Source organism: Phodopus roborovskii, unplaced genomic scaffold, assembly GCF_943737965.1.
Source record: "Phodopus roborovskii unplaced genomic scaffold, PHOROB, whole genome shotgun sequence".
Lineage (NCBI taxonomy): Eukaryota > Metazoa > Chordata > Mammalia > Rodentia > Cricetidae > Phodopus > Phodopus roborovskii.
This window is the reverse complement of record NW_026126619.1, coordinates 7,217,722-7,236,692: the sequence shown is the minus strand read 5'-3', so window position 1 is coordinate 7,236,692 and position 18,971 is coordinate 7,217,722. Positions and strand designations below refer to the sequence as shown.

General features: G+C 46.4%; 1 protein-coding gene across 1 annotated transcript in view; it reads right to left on the bottom strand.

Moving 5' to 3' along the window:
- E2f7 (E2F transcription factor 7) overlaps window positions 1-16,597 on the bottom strand; it is a 32,348-nt gene extending 15,751 nt beyond the window's left edge. Inside the window, exons 1-6 of the mRNA XM_051206409.1 lie at window positions 16,452-16,597; window positions 15,720-15,812; window positions 8,803-9,081; window positions 6,391-6,559; window positions 1,730-2,020; window positions 232-390 (exon numbers count right to left, since the gene is read on the bottom strand). Of these exons, the coding sequence (XP_051062366.1) occupies window positions 232-390; window positions 1,730-2,020; window positions 6,391-6,559; window positions 8,803-9,081; window positions 15,720-15,812 (991 nt within the window). The 5' untranslated portion in view covers window positions 16,452-16,597. The remainder of the gene's footprint in view (window positions 1-231; window positions 391-1,729; window positions 2,021-6,390; window positions 6,560-8,802; window positions 9,082-15,719; window positions 15,813-16,451) is intronic.
- Window positions 16,598-18,971: the final 2,374 nt, after the last annotated feature.

Sequence of the window (18,971 nt, the reverse complement as noted above, 5' to 3'; positions counted from 1 at the left end):
ACCCTCAGGGGAAAAGTCTCCTGACTTGGATGGTGGGGAGGGGGGTGGTGGTCTGTGAGCTGACTGACCACTTATAGCATCAGGGCTTTTATGAGCACAAGGAATATATTTCTCCAAAACCACCACCATCAATACAACCTCTCTCTGGGTATACTCGGTTCAGACACAGGGAGCTGGGTCAGCGGTCCTGCCCGCTTTGTGCTGTTACATGGATTAGGTGAAGGCTCTTACTTTTGAATTTACTGTGGTCTGGGGTATCTTGGCTTTCTTCTATGAGGATTTTGGCAGCCACGTCCAGGGTAACAATCTTGGTTTTGGAGACAAGGAACAGCATGACAAACTTCTGGCTCATAATTCTTAGAGATTTATCTTTCCGGCTATTTGCAGAGGCTGAAAGGGGGAAGAAAATAAAAAGCATCAAAACGTGGGTTCTACCACAAGGCAGGCTTCACTTGCAGCTTCCCAGAGCTACCTGGCTGTACCAGCATATGGAGGTACATCCTGTAATAGGCAGAAGCCCGGAGGAAGTCCATCACAAAAACAAGCCCTTAAAGAAATCGGAGGGATTCCCCCGCATCTCCAGAAATGACTGATTTGCAACTGCTCTTAACACTTCATACTTAGGGCACATTAATAGAAGCCACATGGCAGTTTTCCTTAAGCAACTCTTCCAAGAGATTAAAGGAGACAGATAAAAGGAGAGGGGTGAGGGTCAGGAGTTGTTTTTGGAACACCTCTCGAAAGCGAGAACTCCAGTTACATGTTGTGTGTGTACCTGTTCATGTGTCTGCGTGTACATGCATGTGTTGAATGGGTGTTCGAGTGTGTGTGTGGGGGCTCGGAGGTCGCATCATCATTAATTCTCCAACGTGGAGCTCACTCACTCAGTGAGGTTGACTGGCCCAGTGAGTCCCAGGGATCCTGTTATCTCCCCAGTGCCCATCTCCCAGCCCAAGAACCCCACTCTTCCTGTTATCACAATGTCTAGTAGGTACCCTCACAGAGTACACAGCAGGGCCTGCCTTTAAAAACAAAACAAAACAAAACAGGACACTGATTATCCGTGGGCTCGAGAATCCCAGTAGATGACTATCTCCTCTGGTTAGACAGGTAAGTACTTCCTCATGGGGGTGGAGCTAAAAGGCACAAAGCTGTGCAGCTAAAGAAAATTATTCTACCCTTACTTCAGCATCCAATAGTGCAAGGTAGCATGTCAGTGATGGCTGGATGTGCTATCCTCACAATGGGGGAGGTGGAGGGCGCGGCGGGGGCACACCACACCACACCACACCCCCACGGGACAGATGGGCATCACTATTTACAGTGAGACGCCGAGCTACAGAAGTTGGGGCAAAGGAGGAACAATGAAGACACAAAATTAAAAAAAAAAAAAACAACAGACTTAAATGGCACCAAAGGGAAGCAGCGGTCGTCAGTGTTTCTTAATAGACTCAGTCCCTGGGCCGGTTTTTCTTAGCAGAAATTGAATGCTTTGAGAAGGAAGTGTCTTCAGTGTGAGGTCTCAAAGGCAAACAAACGGTATGTGACTACCAGTCTCCATGGCTCACATATTCTGACTGGGAGGAGGGCTGGCATGAGTGACGTGGAGCGGGCAGAACAGGAGTGGATCTCCTCCCTGGGCCTTCAAACTCGCACTTCACACCTTTGTGGTCAGTTTAAGAGACCGCTACTCCCTTTGCCCTTATTCACAAGTGTGCACTGGACTCACAGGAGGGGTAGTCGGATTCAGCAAAATCAAGTAGGTGTTGATCTTGGCAATCCGGGGAGCCATCTTTCCTGTGTTCTCCGAACCTATATTCCACCAAGTCCAGCTCCTTCTGTTGGAGGCAGGCCATCTGTTCTTCATATTTCTGCTCCTCTCCCAGTCTCTGTAGTGTCCTCAGGGTTTTGGGCAGGCTGTGCCGACCATGCCAACCATACTGATTCTTAGCCACCCTGCTGACCAGGTGCAGGGACTCCAGCACATTGACGATGTCATAGATGCGTCGCCTTTCCACACCTGTTTGCAAAGGAGAAGGCACAAAGACATCACACAAGTGGACACTTCTGTGGATCCACTCCGGAAGGGAATTATTTGATGTTCAGGTTGATGGCCGTCAACTGTGGATAATGACTAAGGCCATCTGGGGAAGATTCAAACAGGCCCTTTTTTTTGGGACCCAACCTTCAAACACGAGGGTAACATCTTGCGATGGCCAGACTACCATCTGTGTGGCCCCGACTGCATAGTACTGTGCCTCAGACATGGTAAGCCAACCACATATACATTATGGTGGCATACCAGTGTGACAACAGCATGCCTGCTGGACACAGTGGCTGGCTGCTAGTGACCTGCATTCCTAATCAGTGGACTTGCATTACTCCCTTGTCTTATTGCTGTGACAAAAAATGACAAAGGCAACATAAGGAAGGGCTTATTCTGACTCATAGTTCGGGGAGACATTCCCATCATGGTGTATAAGTTACAGTTGGGAAGCAAAAAGAGGCAAAGCTGGAGTTCAGCTTGTCCTGCCTTCTCATTTTAGTCATTTGGGGACCTTACCCCATGAGACTGTGCCGCCACATTCTAGGCGGGCCTTCCCTACTCACTTAGCTCTTTCTGGAGACACCCTCATAGACTCACCCAGAGGTGTGTGCTTCTGATGAGCCTAAATCCTGTTACCACATTGACGGCAAAGATTAACCACCACAGAACTATAGAATGGACTGTCACCTCTCACTGGGCAGTCCTGTCCTTTCTTAGAGGTTTGAATAGAATGGACTGTCACCTCATCACTTGACTAGTCTGTCCTTTCTGGAGGGTATGAATGATGTAACTGAAAATGAATATACTAACTCTCTGAACAGTATGGTAAGGAAAACGGGTGGTAAATACTGCCTCCTGTTTTGATTGGGCAATGACAGATTCAAGGACTTAGGCTCCCTTCTCGAGTTGATGGAGAAACACAAGTCCTCTATTTGCCGTGGCTTGTAGTAACTGTCCTTGTGCTCTCATTCACCATTTGCTAATAAGAAGGCCCACAGCGAAGGAAAGGCGTAGTTCAGGTCTACCATGGAAATGAAACTCACCGCCTGTACTCCCTGTACTATCACAAGCAGGATTTTTCTTCTAGTCACCGAAAGTATGTATGCTGGTTAAGCATGGAAGGTTCTAGAATCAGACTGCCTGAACACACATCCTCTATATACCCCTTATAAGTAAGTTACTTACTTATACTATCCTAGGAAGTTACTTAACCTCTTCATAGTGTAGTGCTTGTCTTAAAAAATATTTTAAGTTTGAGCATAAAAGTAAAGGGTCCTTAACAGTTGTTTATTTTATTCAAATTTGCATGGTTTGGTATGGTGGTATCTTATTTGTATAACAAATAAAGCTTGCCTGAAGATCTGAGGGGCTAGCTAACCATAGAGGTCTGTAAGAATCTTTTTGTTTTGGGGGGGGGGGGACTTTTCAAGACAGGGTTTCTCTGTGCAGCTTTGGAGCCTGTCCTGGAACTCCTGTTCTGTAGCTTTATTATACAAACAAGATACCGCCACAGTATGGAGCTACCTAAAATGCCCACTGACACACAGTCACAGCAGAGGCAGATTTTAAACAGCCCTGGTCCATGACTCACTCTGCTGTGTAGCAGGCCCCAGGCCTGCTGCTGCCTCTGCTCCCATCTGACTGTCTATGCTGAAGCCTTCAGGCACTTTGCAGAAAACCCAGACTGGCCATAAAGATGCGCCATTTGTCCCCTTTTACAGAAACAGACTCAGTGAGAGGGTAACTTTGGGCTGGCTCTGCAGAGATAGAAGAAAGACGCCAGATAAAGACAACTCTGGGCTGAGGAAGAGCTTCATCACGCACACGAAGAGGCATTATTTCAGGGTCAGTCAGAACATTTGCACCCACGATCCTGACCGGCCTGTCCCGCACCTCAGGCTTGGTGCCAGCTGCTTGCTGGAAGGCATTGGCAGCAGCCTCTTGCCTAGAGCTGTCTGGTTCTTTACTCCAGCCTGTTCCCACATATTAACACATCCTATTAGCCTGCACCATCCCAGAACCTTCCCATTAGAAATGTCATGTGAACGAAACCAGGACACCCTGGGGACAGCCATATTGTGCTGCCTGTTGTGCTATTTGTGCTTGATAGTAAGTGCTTTGGTCTTCACCTCCTGGCCAGGCATCACAAGAAGGGGAAACGGAAGATGACTGGAGCTCCTTTGAGAGTAAGAATGTGCAAACGGGCACTTGGTAGGTTGTTTTGGTGAATGCCAATTGTGGCCGGCCCTTGCCAGCTTAGTCACTCATCATTGCAACCATGCCCAAGTGTCACTGTTCAGGGGGCAGGAGAGGGGGCTGTGCTCCTAAAGTTCCACTCATGGTTCTCAAAGCCTGTGGGTTCCTCTCTGGCTTGCCAGGAGGGAGGTTTTCCCAGGTACTCTTATCTTCTGTTGCCTTTATGCTGAGGTAGTCTGGCTCAATCTACTGATGGCCCCAGTTGTACATCCAAGGACGTAATGACCAAATGAGGTGATGGTCTATTCTACGTTCTGTGACGGTTGGTCATCCAGTAGGAACTTAATGACGACCACCATTTTTCTCGTCTACTTCCCCAGGAACTGACTAAGACCATTACTCAGCCCAGAATCAAGCACTGTTCTGTTTTCTGTTCACCAAAGTTACTCCCAAGTGTTTAAATGCTTACTTATTAACACCAGAGTCAGAGCTACATCGAAGCAGACCCTGGAAACAACAGCTTGAAATTCCCCACATCTCTGGGTAAATGGTGGCCTTTTAACAAGGGGTTCAGACTCAAGGCCAGGAGATGGTCATGCAGGAAAACAGCTCCTAGGGAGGGACACTAGCTTTCAACCTCTCCTGAGAAGAGGTGGCAGCTCATTTTACTTAGATCTGTGTCATCACGGGGCACTGGGAGGCTGTTGTGAAAATCTCTGAAGTTCAGCCCCAGGAAACACGGCATGCTTACAGGTCCTATGAGTAAAAGTCCCCTCTTTTATCCTCCCTAGGGACTGTAAGCTCCCCCTAAACATGGCATCTTTGTGTCCCACTTTAACATCTCCACACGGAAGCCGAATACATTGCAGGAGTGTGGGGTCTGGGGAAGACTTCATGATCATGAGGACACCGGATGATGTGGAACTTAACCCCCGTTTTCTGCAGGACTGTTTTTCAGGAACCCCGACAAGGACTTAGTTAAACACATTAGTCACATCAGTTCAACTCTGTGATGTCTAGGAAGTTTATGTTACAGACAAGAAAGGGTTAATAACATCTCAAAGTCCTTATAAGCCGGGAGTCATTGACAGCCTTGTCTGACCCAAAGCATAGCCCATGGTCTCTCCATCACAGACTATCACCTCCACCGTCTTAGTTTCCAACAGCCAGAACCTTCTCCGCTCTCAGCCTGGGTGACTCAGACTGACAGCCTACTGCTCTGGGATGTTTCTTTGGGCTATGGAAGACAGACAGCTATGAAATACAAAACTATTAACAGTTCATTTATCGTATCCCTTCAGATACTCCCCCATGTGGAAAGCTTTTGTTTATTAAGTGGATACCCCTATAATACACCTCCAGATGAGCATGATTTCTATTATCAACAGTTCAACCATCCTCAAATACAGCCCCTGTCCACCAGGGGTCTCTCATCCAAAGTGACTGTGTACATATTTGCAGCTGTGCAGGCGTCACAGGTTATACATGCCCCTGCCACGTGAACATATGCATTCTCCTTTGTTAGGAAGCCTAGCTGTCCAGCCGTGCGTTTTCTGTCCTGAAACACTTGCTGTGAAGACGCTGGCACAGGGCTTCAAGAGTTGTGTTCTTGCTCTCCATTTTTTTGCTTTGTGTAGGAAATGATACTAGTTTCCAAACTATTGGAAGCATTATTAAAATTAAAGAGCCAGACATCTGTAATTTCCTTCACGAGACAGGATCTCCCTGTGTACCCTAGGCTGGCCTCAATTTACAGTCCTCCTATTTGTCTCACAAGGACTGGGATTATAGACCCAGCTTACATTTTTAGATTCTGAATACAAATTTAAAATGAGATTAATCCGTAATATTTGTGGTTAAACCCATTTTGTACATGATCAGCAAATTTTCTACCACTGCGCTATAGTCCCACCCCCAACATTTTTAAGACTGACCCCCCCCCATTCCCATTTGGACCTTTATTTTGAATTAGGTTTCCTTGAATTCTATGAATACCAGAGGGAGATTTGGTGGTGATGGTGGCGGCTCCGCCCACTCCGATCCTCACCCTGTTAATATGAGGCTACTGGAAGCCTCTGGCCTACCCAAGGTAACCTGCTTCCCACTGTCACAGACGATAGGACTCCAGTTAATAGGGTGACACATACCAAGACTGACAGCGACTTCATCTAGAGAGATGGTGGTTTTCTCAGTGGACAAGGGGTAACTTGGGTAGCGAGCGAGGAATTTCTGGCACAGCAGTCCTAAACTTTTCTGTTTCCTGCTCGGCCTTTGCTTCTCATAGTCATCCACAGCACCGTCGCCAACGACATCAAGCTAATAAAAAAGACAGAAGTGGGTGGGGGGGAGAGATGCCATCGTTACCGCCTTAATTGCTGCTGTTAGAAAACTGTTGCAAAGTGGTCCCAATCTACACCATTCAAGACTGCGCAAAAACAACTTCTAGTCTGGCTTTCTTATTATCTTCTCTGGACTATAAGCTGTTTCTCATTTCTACCACGAGGCTGAGATCCATGGTTACAAGTCTAAAATAGCAATGGTGTCCTGTACATCCAAGAGTAAAGGAAAAACCATGGTGGCAGACTCCCATGTCGAGAAGTATAATCTCATGAGTCACAGAAAGTCACAAGCCACCCAGTAATGTGAAAAGACGAATACTATAATAGCCTCAACTTTACAAAGCTTGAAATCCCCACAGCCCAAGCACATACATGCAAATATACAACACAGTGACTTAAAGATGGCAAGAGAATGATAAATCAGCAGTCATTATTCGATGTAAATTATTAAAACTGTTCTGTGCTTGGGGCAGAAAGGAAGAAGCCTCCTGAGTCTTAGAGGTATTATATACTGAAGGTACATTATGTGATAAAAATAGTCTATCGACGATATTACAAAGCCTGCATTTATGAGCCACTCACATTTTAGGCACTCAAGGTCATGAACCTTTATAGTGAGCGCACAATTAAAATCTGTGAAGCCAGAAATGGAATTGTTTTAGGGACATGTGAAAAAAGTTCAACCAAAGGAAGGCATGAATACTTTGTTAGAGATTATTAACATCCTCCACTGGGAGACTGTCACTTTCTGTGCTTTATCAATAAATTAAAAAGGGAGGGAGGGGACAATGACTCCTTGGGTATGGTTGTAACAGACAAAGAACAGATCCCAGGAAAACCAGAGCAAGGAACACCATGACCCCCTGCCTCCTGGACACGGAAGCTAATGCCCTTAGCCACACTCACTTGTGATCTGAGTTCAGTCTCTGAAGCTGGGCTTCCTGTGCTCTTCCAACCAAACACAGAAAGGAAGCTCAGGAAAAGAGAGGACATACAAGAGGAACGATGAACAATTTCTGGATTAAGAGCAAAGGAGTTAACTCTCCAAACTGTAGGATCTGCTTCTAGCTACACTGAAGAATCTCCACCACCATACTGGTGTGTGTGGTAGATTAAACTCATTTTGCTAAGTTAGCTTCAAATTGTAATTTGAGACGTCTTCTCTTTCTTTCCAAGTTTCTATATTTTGGCAAATTTTACAACAACTAAAACCACCAAAGGAGGGGAAAAATAGTTGGATAGTTGGAAAGACTCTAATCTGGAAGTCATTTTTCTTGGGAGGTCTCAGAGAAAGGTTAGTGGGAGTGAAAATTACTGTTGAGTCTTTTTAAAAACAGTACGGATGTGCCATTTGCCAAGCATGGCCACTTCTTCATGTCACAGGCAATTCAAAGATGGCCTGAGAGCTTGCCTACCATGTATAAAGCCCCGGGTTGAATCATTAGCAGCTGTGGTGGTTCCAATTAAGAACCGCCCCCATAGATTCATGTATCTGAATGCTTAGTCATTAGGGAGTGGCCATGCATGAAAAGGGTTAGGTGTGGCTTTGGTGGTGGTGGGCTCTGAGGGTTCAAAAGCCACACCAAGGCCCAGTGTCTCCTTCCTGGCCAGCAGATCAGCAGCTCTCAGTTACTTCTTCAGAGTTATGTTATGTATGCTGCCTTGTTCCCCATGATGACGATAATGGACCAATTCTCTGAAAATCTAAGCCAGCCTCCATTAAGAGTTGCCTTGGTCATGGTGTCTCTTAGGAGCAACAGAACAGTGGCTGTGACAGCAGAAACACACACACACACAAACACACACACACACACACACACACACACACACACAGAGTTCCAACAAAAACCCCAAGCAGATTAAAGAAATACATTAAACTGGCCTAACTTGAATAAAGCTCCAAACTAGCAAATAGAATAATAGAACTTTCCTAGTCAAAATTATTGAAACTAAAATTTCATAGCAGTGCTAAAAAAAAAAAAAAATCCAAGTGTCTTTGTTGAATCAAATTACTAATGTTACTTTTAAAATGCAATCTAGTGAAGGGAAGAAAGAAATTAATTATGAAAAATCAGAATCCAAGTGAGAATTCAGCTGTGAACAAAATGATGCTGTGTCTAATTAACACCGTGTTTGACTGGACAGGTGTCCTTCTTTTTAGTAATCTTGTAAATGTTTGAAGTCTCACGAAACCCTATGAATACAAGCACAGCTAGTTACCTGCAGGGAGTTCACGAACACATCCTCTTTATTCTCAATGGGTCTGAACAGCTCCTTCTTCTTCTCCCGGTCTCTTATGTCTGGGCTGGCAGCACTGATCAGCATCTTGAGGTTGGCTGTGGGTGTCCATGGTTCTACCTGTGGCTGCCTGTCCACCAGCTTTACTGGAGTAATGGGATTTCTTTCTGGGGTAAAGATCCTTTGCTTTGACAGATCAATTGGTTCATTTTTCATCGGAGTCTTTGGGGTCATCCTTGATCGATCGACAAATATATTTTCCTGTTTAGAGAGAAGTGAACTTTTAGTGAGGTTAAGAAAGGGCAAGAAGTGCAGTCTGTTCCACTGAGACTTGCTGTACCAAAAAGATATCCAAGGTTGGAAAGAATCTGGACAAGATAAATGGAAACCAGAGAGCTCTGTGGGCATCGAACAGGGGCTCCAAGGAGATCCCCATTATATCTAGTACTCCCTTTACACATAACTTTCATGGAGTGTCGGTAAGAGAAGTCACAAATTTATCTTTCATCAACAGATGCCCATAATAGTTGGAAAAGAAGAAGTTCAGTTTTGCTCCTCAGGGCCATAATTTTCATGTTTTCAGGCCATACTTAAAAGTTTGCATATAAAGAACAACTATGCCTTTGTAGTTCAGTGTTCAAAAGACACCAGTAATAGGACAAGTTAAAGAGACAGACAGAAGTCAGCAAAATACCAGTGTAATAAGCTAACCTGAGAGCTGTCTGATGTTTTTTGAGTAGTGTTTCTCCAACCATTCCCGGTGCAGGACCAGTGTTTCTACTTTTCCCAACCATTCAGTGAACAGCCAGTTTTTTGCTTGCCCATTTCGTTTTTATATTTCCTGAGTCCTGCATTCTGCTAAGCCCCCTTTCCCTCATAGAACTAGCACCGAATTCCCACCACACAAGATTTACCATTTGAGTATGTCTCTTAAATCAACTGACAGCCTCTGCAACAAGGGAGACCTTCAGCGAGTCATAAGCTTAGACACCCGAAAGGCGGCATCAAATTGCTAGTTTTTAAGTGCTCAGTGCCAAGGTCTTGCTTGTCAACTTTTGCAATCTGGAAATAGTTGGTGAAGCAGCATCAGCTCCCACCGCATACTTTGTGTATACCGCCTTGGACAACTGTAAAGGTCCAAAGGAAACACAAGAAGAAAAACACACAGGGCCTGCATTTGGATCCACTAAGTAAGGGAAGCAAGTGTCTTTCCAACATTGTTGTCTAGTGTTCGAAACAAGAATGATTCTTCTCTTCCTCTCATGGAATTCTCTTCATGTCAACAGAGACTTGCATAATGAAAAAAGGAGGAAGGGTTCGACATCTCACACTTTTACCGACGCGTATCTCTCACCCTACAGCTACTGTAATCGCCAGTTCTGGTGGGTCAGTGGTTAAAACCGGTCTGTTCTGTTCTGTACAAGAGGCAGACAACTGGGAGAAATTAGTGTTTGTGTTCACAGGCCACCCAACGCTTGTTCACTGGGTCAGCAGAAGCTGCCAGCTAGCTACGGTGACACTTGATTGTGCCGGAATGTGAAGGAAAGATGAGGTGGAGGTAATGAGGCCTCATGCCTCAGCGGCAGCAGCAAACAACAATCCTGGGAGTTGCCCAAGTTTTGGTAGCAGGTCCCTGCTGGCGAGTCATTCTGGTGGTGTCTACAAGTGAACCCTCAAGGGAAATGACTGAGTGTTTAATACATGCCACGCCCTGCTTCCTGGACTTGTATCAACCCCAGTCCTTTGGCACATGTACTGTTTATTGTTTATTGCAGTTTGTATAACCTCAGGTGTAGAGGTTAAGAAAGCTGCATGTGAAAGGTGGCTGGGAGCAGTTTCTGAAATGGGTCATCTACAAATGAACTCGTTCTGTGCACAATTAGAAGGAAACTGCCTTTTCCCTATGCCCTGGGAAACGGAACCCAGACAGGCAGCATGAGGGAGTGGTTATATATGGAGGATCTCAGCCCAGTGGGCAAGTCCCCCTCACCTCACTGCATTCTCATCTATTCAACTCTAAAAGGAAGCCCATAATACCAACCTCAAGGGTTCAGATAGTTCACGAGTGCATAGTGAACACCCAATATAACTTAGCTGTTATCTGTTCCCCTTTCCAACTCTCTCCCATTTGCCCTGGCACTTAGCGTTAATATAATACAGTACACTACATCGTTCTTCAGCTTCCTGGATGAGTCTTTGTCTCAGTAATGAGTCAGCAACTGTGGAGGCCAGTCCCACATATCATATTCGTATGATGCCTTGCCCATCACAGGTGTCGAATGAACGCCATATCTTGCCAGGAGGCACAAGGGGTGTCCTGTGCTTATGAGTGGACAGATTTACTCTTTCACCCCCATCTGTTTCCAGGGAACGTGTCGGCACAGGGATGGGTTCTTAAGTTTCTCCCTAGTTGAGGGAGCGATTCAGAATGAACAATTTCTTCATACACAGACGCATTTTTAAAAATGTAGTTTATGTGAGAGTCGGACTGAAGCTGGGTAATGTGGTTAGGTTAGGACTTTATTCCACATGTGCTGGCTCGTCTCAGGTCAGCTCGATGCACTAACTAGTCATCTGAATGGAGGGAACCTCAACAGAGAAAAAACGAGATCTAGCCGTAAGGCGTTTTCTTAATTAGTGGCTGACACAGGAGGGCCCAGCTCACTGTGGGTGGTGCCATCCGTGGGCAGGTGGTCCTGGGTTCTATAAGAAGGGGGGCTGAGCAAGCCAGTAAGCAGAACCCCTCCATGGCCTCTGCATCAGCTCCTGCCTCCAGGTTCCTGCCCTGTTTGTGTTCCTGTCTTGACTTCTTTCAATGATGAACAGCAATATGGAAGTGTAAGCCAAATAAACTCTTTCCTTCCCAACTTGCTTCTTTGTCATGGTTTTGTTGGCAGCAACAGAAACCTTAAGACAACATCTCTACATTTAAAATCTTAAAATGTCACACAAATTGTGTTGTGAGGTCCCAGGTAGGCAAGAAAGCCAGCTATGATCTATTTACCATTGGTGCCACTGTCTGTACTGCCTTCCAAACACTGTTAGGGCAGAACAAAAGAGATTAGACTAGTTACAGACCTGGGTATTCATTGTACTTGGTTCTATGTTTCCACATATACACAAAACACAGGGTTCAGACTAACTGTGAAGACTTTCTAGTAATGTGCCTAGTTGTATGGTAGACACTAGATGCACCCAGGTCTCTTCAGGAATGAATGAGTCATTCTCCCAGCTGTTGGAAGCCATGCCAACAGTACACACCCTTGGCTCGATCGCTTTGGCTAAGAAGGGTGCATGAACCCAGGACCACACCCCTTCCTGGGAGGCCACTACTGAACTCAGTGACTGGTAAAACTCCTACCAGCATGCAAAGATTTGGTCTCTTTACCAGCTCAAGACTATTCAAAGAGGTTACCTCGAATTCCTCACAGTGTAATCTCAGAATTCTATAACACCTCAAATGCAGCTCAGTCTCTCTCGGTCCAATTCTGTTCCTTCCCACTCCCTTCCTCTCCTACAATCCTGGACACTCACAGATCTGCACACCACACTCATGTGAGAGCTGCTTGCCAGGAAATCTAACCTGCAACATCTTGGACATCACTTCAGTCAGGGACTCCAAAGAAATGCAAGTCATGAAATAGTCTCACAGCCCTCAGGCATAAAGGAGGGAATGAGTCTGCCACAAAGCCTCTGTGAGTATCAGCTCAGACAATAAAGCAAAACACTGCCACCTAGGAAATGCTTTGCAAATGTTCACCATTTTTCTTCAAACCTGCCCCCCTCTGAACGTCGCCGCCTCTCTCTCTCCCATATGCAGCGCTCTGCCTGGTGAAACCCGGCCCTGCTGCCAAAGGCTCACTGCAAAAACGCCGTGTTAGGAAGTGTGTGTGTGTGTGTGTGTGTGTGTGTGTGTGTGTGTGTGTGTGTGCGCGCGCGCGCGTGCCCCCCCCCCCCCAGGCCATCAACTCTCCTTCCTGCCAGAACACACATTCTAGAAAAAAACGATCCACACTGAGACCTCCTTCCTGTCACCTTCCAAGAGGTCCCCCAACCATGAGTCTTTTCCAATCAGTGATGTTCGTTCAGGTCACCTCTCGGTTGCCCCACACTGTCCCCTCCTTTTGTCATCAATCAGAACATTGGTCAGTTTGTTTCTTACACCACAACCAAGAACAGTAAGGTTGGGTAATAATGTTAAAAAGTTCGTTGTCTTTTTTTTTTTTTTTCTTTCTTTCAAAACAAGATGGTGCTAAGCCATCTTGTTCCCCCCATTGAAACAGTAAGGTTGGCAGTGATTGTTGGCTCTATAAAATCTAGACATGAACATGGGAGACACTATACATTCTTTCTTAGCTCTCCATACTTCTGCCTGCGCCTTCTCAATTTTCATTGGTTCCCTTTTCTGCTCTTTTTTTTATTTTTTATTTTTGAGACAGGGTTTCTCTGTGTAACAGCCCTGGTTGAACTCACTCTGTAGGCCAAGCTGGCCTTGAACTCACAGAGATCCACTTGCCTCTTCCTCCAGAGTGCTGGGATTGAAGGTGTGTGCCACCAATACCTGGCTCCCTTTTCTACTCTGTTACAAACTACAAGAGACCATATCCTGAGATCCGGCTCTCTTCAGGCTCTGGACTGATTCACCCAATCTCAAACACAGCTTTAAAGTCAAACTGTATGCTCACAATTCCACCCTTGGTTCCAAGGCTATAACCTTTCAATAATTCTGATAAACTCAGCTGCCTCCTGCTGTCTGTCTGCGTATCACACAGGCGTAAGTATATGCCAAGCTGAATCCACCATCTTCCTTAGCTAGCCAATGGCCTTTAAAGAACACATTCGGAAGTTCACGGTGGTATGAGCCTGCTGCTCTAGCCTCCCGATTCTCCTGCCTCAGCCTCTAGAGTGCTGAATTGGAGACAGCATGCTTCTGCTCCTTTAGCGGTTCCCTCCTCTCACTCTGGGGCTTAGCATGCATCCTCTCCGAGCCCAGTGCACACATTAGCAATTTCACCATCCCCTCCTCTTAACAGCTCCATCCTTAGCCCTCGCCTCTCTGCCCCACACTGTCCCCTCCTTTTGTCATCAATCAGGACATTGGTCAGTTTGTTTCTTACACCACAACCAAGAATAGTTAAGGTTGGGTAATAATGTTAAAAAGTTCGTTGTCTTTTTTTTTTCTTTCTTTCAAAACAAGTTTCTCCACAAGTGATTGGGAGATGTGTGCATCATACAGTACAAAGCAGATCTGGACCAATGTGTATAAAGTAAGAGGTCTTCTAAGAACCAGTGATCCCATGATCCCCTCCAGATATCCCCAGAGGCATCTTCAGAAGGAATAGCTTTGCCTCCCTGGCTTCTGGCCACTCTGGAATTCTCAGAGGCTCCAAACTTCTTTCTTCTGTCTGGAATGTTCTTCTCGGTAGCTCTTTTAGTATAGGCTGACTTTCCTTACCCAGTAAGGCTTCACCCAAATCTTACTTTCCCATGAAGCTTTCCAATATCTATGCATGTATTTCTTCCTCCTCTATTCTGAGATTATAATATAGTTGCCTATCTCTAGTCTTTGGAACACAAATATTTGCTGAAAAACCTTAAAAGTGTTTATTTGGGGTCACACAGCTAGTTAATGGCAGAGCAGGAAATCAGATTTGGGTGTCTGTGACTATACACTCCATGTTTCCACCAGCCTTAGGAAATCTCTTTATGCCACAACGGGAAGAGGACAAGGGACACCCCCAATGTCTCTACAAAGCCACTCTGTTCTCATCTCTGGTCTCTTCTCTGAGCTAAACCCTTGCTTATTCATTCTAGTTCAAATATTCTAACCACTCTCCCAATCTATTGAGTCATTTGGGTCTCTTTGCATCCCCATGAGAACCCTCAAGAACACCAACTGAGACAAATTAAGGGAGGAACTGATCGACCTTTGGGGAAGGTACCTGCTAAGTCATTGACCAGAAAGAGAAATGAAGTACTAACTGGGCATCATTGTATCTTTTATACACACTCTCTCTAGGCAGAACCATCCAAATTTTACTAAGGAAAGCAGAAAAGTAACTCCCCAAACAAAAATTTTGAATATAGTCATAAGGTCATAGCATAGCTACTTTTAAAAACAATAATGTTTTGCTATACATTTCCCCCCTAATAGAAATATTGTACAAAGGCAAGTTCTTTGCTACTAGGCAGGCTCATTGTTGATGCTAACCGAAAACTAACCTGGAATCCAGAGAGGTTCAATGCCCAAGGAAGTTGCTACTTTAGGTTTATAGTCAGTTTCTAAACACTGGTTTGTTGTTATCTATTTGCTATTGCTCAAACAATGCCCAGATTTTACTGCTCTATCTTTTCAACAGGCAGATTTGCACACCTGAGCCAACATAGTCAAAGGTGACGTTGTAAACATTGCTATGGTCAGTTTAGCTGGTACTGTGTTGGAAATACACAGAAGAGGATTAAGTAAGGGTTGGGGCTCAGTATAAAAGAAGCAGAAGGCCGTAAATGGTTCAGAATGGCTGGTGAAGGTCAGTCACGTTGGCCTTGTATGGTAGACAGAAACTACTCTTGAGGAAACCTCTGTATGTGGGTCACTTGGATGAAGTTGATATTTCTCAGCACTTTAACATTAAATCTGCTATGTGTAACTACAAAAGTCTGTCACAGGGAACTAATACTTCTAATTTCTGAAAAGCATTAGCTAAACTACCCTTGACAACTCTAAGCATTACAAACTTTGGGTTGGTGCATCCAGCCTATCTCTTGACTTCAGGAGAAGAACTGAAACAATGGTTCTTTAAACCTTCTATAATGGCCATCAAATCTGTGCTGTATGTAAGACATAAGGCAGGCATCACCATCCAAAACACATTCGATATCATGTATTTATATATGCTTACCTTCTGTGCATTTTCTGCATCTTCAACGGCAAAATCTAGTCTGGCTTGTCTGGGGCTGATCAAGTCTTTTAGTGTTAAACAATTTACCTCCATCTGGAACACACAATTATATAGGGAAACGATTTTACATTTATTTTTCCCCTCCCAACAACAAAAACGCCATCTGTGAATATCAAGTTCCCCTTCCCTAGAGCATTCCCGGAATTTCCAGGAACTCAGACACCCTACGATCCTCATTATAACTCACGTGAACAAACACTTAAAATATACTTAGCGACCACTGAACATTTGGGAAGAAAAATTGCTGATCGAGTCAGCAATTTCTTTACAAAAAACCAGCAGGCAAAATAGTTATTAAAATAAGGAGGGTGTTAGGCAAATGTCAGAAAGTTATAGGGTCTCTCTCAGGTCAGTTAATTTTGGCGCAAAGAACTGGGAAGAATTCGACTTTGAGTGGGTTTGAAGTAGGAGGTAGACTGAAACCTGATCTCGAGACCAACCCGTCTGGGATGTAAGCAGCCCCTCCCCAGGCATCTGAGAACACCCCAAGTTAAACTCTTCCCATGCAACCCCTTAAATCGTGGGGAAGGGGCCGGTCTCATTCACCCGGGGTTGCAGCCAGCACAGCCGCCGGGGCACTCGGATCCCGGGCCAGTGGGATGGCAGCCGCGGCGGGTAAGCCCTTCTCCCCATTCCCGCCTCCCCACCCTCGGGGGTCGCACGCTCCCTTACTGCCGCTGTGCGATGGAGGCTTTCCGTCTCCGGGGACACCCGCAGCCGCACGCGTGCGCGGGCAGGCAGGGCGTGCGTGCAGATCTCAGCGGCCCGCTGGCGGCATGGGCAGGGCCGGGCGAGGCTTGCAGATCCCCCCTGCTCCAGCCAGCGGCGTCCGTCCGCCCGTCCGCAGAGTGACGGCGTTATCCTGCCCGCCTTTGCGAAGCTCCAGCCCGGGACGGACCGCGGTCCCCGCTAAAACACCTCCTCTGGCGCCTTGAGACCGAATTTGAGCATCCACCAATGAGCGGCGGCCGCAGGGGCGGTGCCGGCCAATGGCGCGGCGGCACGGCCCGGAGCCCCGCCCCTCGCTGTCTTGGCGCTCGGCGCCGCGCCTTTCCCCGTCGCCCGCCCGCCCTCCCGCCCGCCCGCCGGCCGGCCCGCCCTCCGGATTGTGGTCGCCTCGCCCCCTCCCCCTTCCGGGTACCTGGAGGCGGTGACGCGGGAGCGATTCCCGCGGGGGCGCGGGCGCGGACGCGGGAAGCCGGGGCGGGGCGGGGCGGGCCGGCGCGCTCTCCGCGGGGCGCCCTTTTGTTGTGGGACCGCGACCAGCGCCGGGTCCCCGCGGAGCAGATGGAGCCGGGGAAACGAGCCGCGCGCGCTGGATGCGGCGGCGGCCGCCCTGCCTTAACCCCAGCAACCTGCCCGGACCTGCCGGGGCGGCTCCCCAGCACCGGGTGCCGGGTGACACGTGAGCCCTGGTTACCACCTGGGCCGAGAGCAGATGGCACGCCCGTTAGCCCTGGGAACGAGCCTGGAAGCCGCGCCAAGAAGGGCCTTTTGGGAAAGAAAGGACCCGAAGTCTTCCCAGATCAGAGCTTTACGAGTCAATGGATGGTCGAGGGGGGTGTGTTGTTAGTTTCTTGTAAGGGCTAGCTTTTGGAGGTGGGGGAAACAGCCCAGGGTATCTCTGGAATAGTGCTGATTGGTATTAGATGTTTCACTTCTTTGGCTTCTTTTTTAAAACAGGAACATAAGGGAAGATGGATGGCTGTTTCAGCACCTCCCCTTCCCACTCCCCCCGCCCCGAGAAACTCATGTTTAGAACCGTTTTGGGGTTTGCAGGAAAAAATGGAAAAGATACTGCAAAGAGTACATACGTCTAGTATCCAGTTTCAAACTCTTTACATAAACACAGGGCATTTCTTAAAAGTCACTATTCAGGTTTTCATTTTGTGTAGTGCTTGTTTTCCTGTTCCAGGACATCGATTTTATTCATGTCCCCTAAGCTCTCGGTTAATAGTTTCTTATAATGATCCCCATGCTTTCCACCAGTACTGGTATATTTTGTAGGGTACCCTCAACTGGGATTTCGAATGCCCCTCTTCAATGCATGCCTACTGTTACCCCTCACCCCCAGTAACTTTACTGTAAAACTAGCATTTTCATTTTCCTTACTTAGCCTTTGCTCTCAAATATCAACAGTGAGCCATCAGCAGAATTTAAAATGTTGAGTCAAGTCCTTCACTCTTTGCTCCAGGCAGCTGGTAAATAAAACCTAAAAATGACCAGCAGGCCATACCTTAGAAAAAAACCAGAAAGCATGTGAAATAAATAAACAATGGTAGCAAAAAATATTTATGTGGCAAGTAACACTTTGAAGACAAGATGAATGGTTCAGACAGTAAAGTACTTGCCATGCAAAAAGGCTCTGAGTTGATCCCTGGTACACATTTTACAAAACTGGGTGTGGTGGCGCCTGTTTGTAATCCCAGCACCAGGCAGACAGAGACTGATCCCTGGGGTTTGCTGGGCTAGCCAGTCTAGTCTAATCAGTGAGCTTCAGATAAAGGAAAGATCCTGTGTCCAAAACAAGGTTGGGTGTTGGGGAAAAGGCTTAATCAGCAAGTGCTTGCTCAGCAAGCATGAGGACTGGATTCCCAGTGCCCTTTTAAAAAGCTGGGGGTAGGGTGTTCTGTAACCCAGGGGGTAGAGACCTGCTGATTCCAGAGGCTCACTGGCCAGTCGAGCTAACCTAGTTGATGAGCTTTAGGTCTGTGGCAGGCCATGCCTCAAAGGAATGAATAAAATGAGAGTTATTGAAAAAAGACCTCAGAGCGAAACGGTGGTGGCACACGCCTTTAATCCCAGCACTCGGGAGGCAGAGGCAGGCAGATCTCTGTGAGTTCGAGACCAGCCTGATCTACAAGAGTTAGTTCCAGGACAGGCTCCAAAGCAACACAGAGAAACCCTATCTCAAAAAAACAAACAAACCCCCCAAAACCTCAGGATTTCACATTGGCATTTACATGTGCATCTCATCACACACACACACACAAGAAATAAAAAATTGAGCTGAAATTTGTCTTGTAGATGGACAGAGAAACACAAGGAAATAAAACTGGAATTTACTACAATTTTCCCTCATGTAGATGCAAAGAATTTAGATAAGGAAATACATTATTTATGACTGAAGTAGTTTTCTGTGGCTGATACAATAAATCAAATACAAAATGACTGACTTAAAAGAATAGAAGT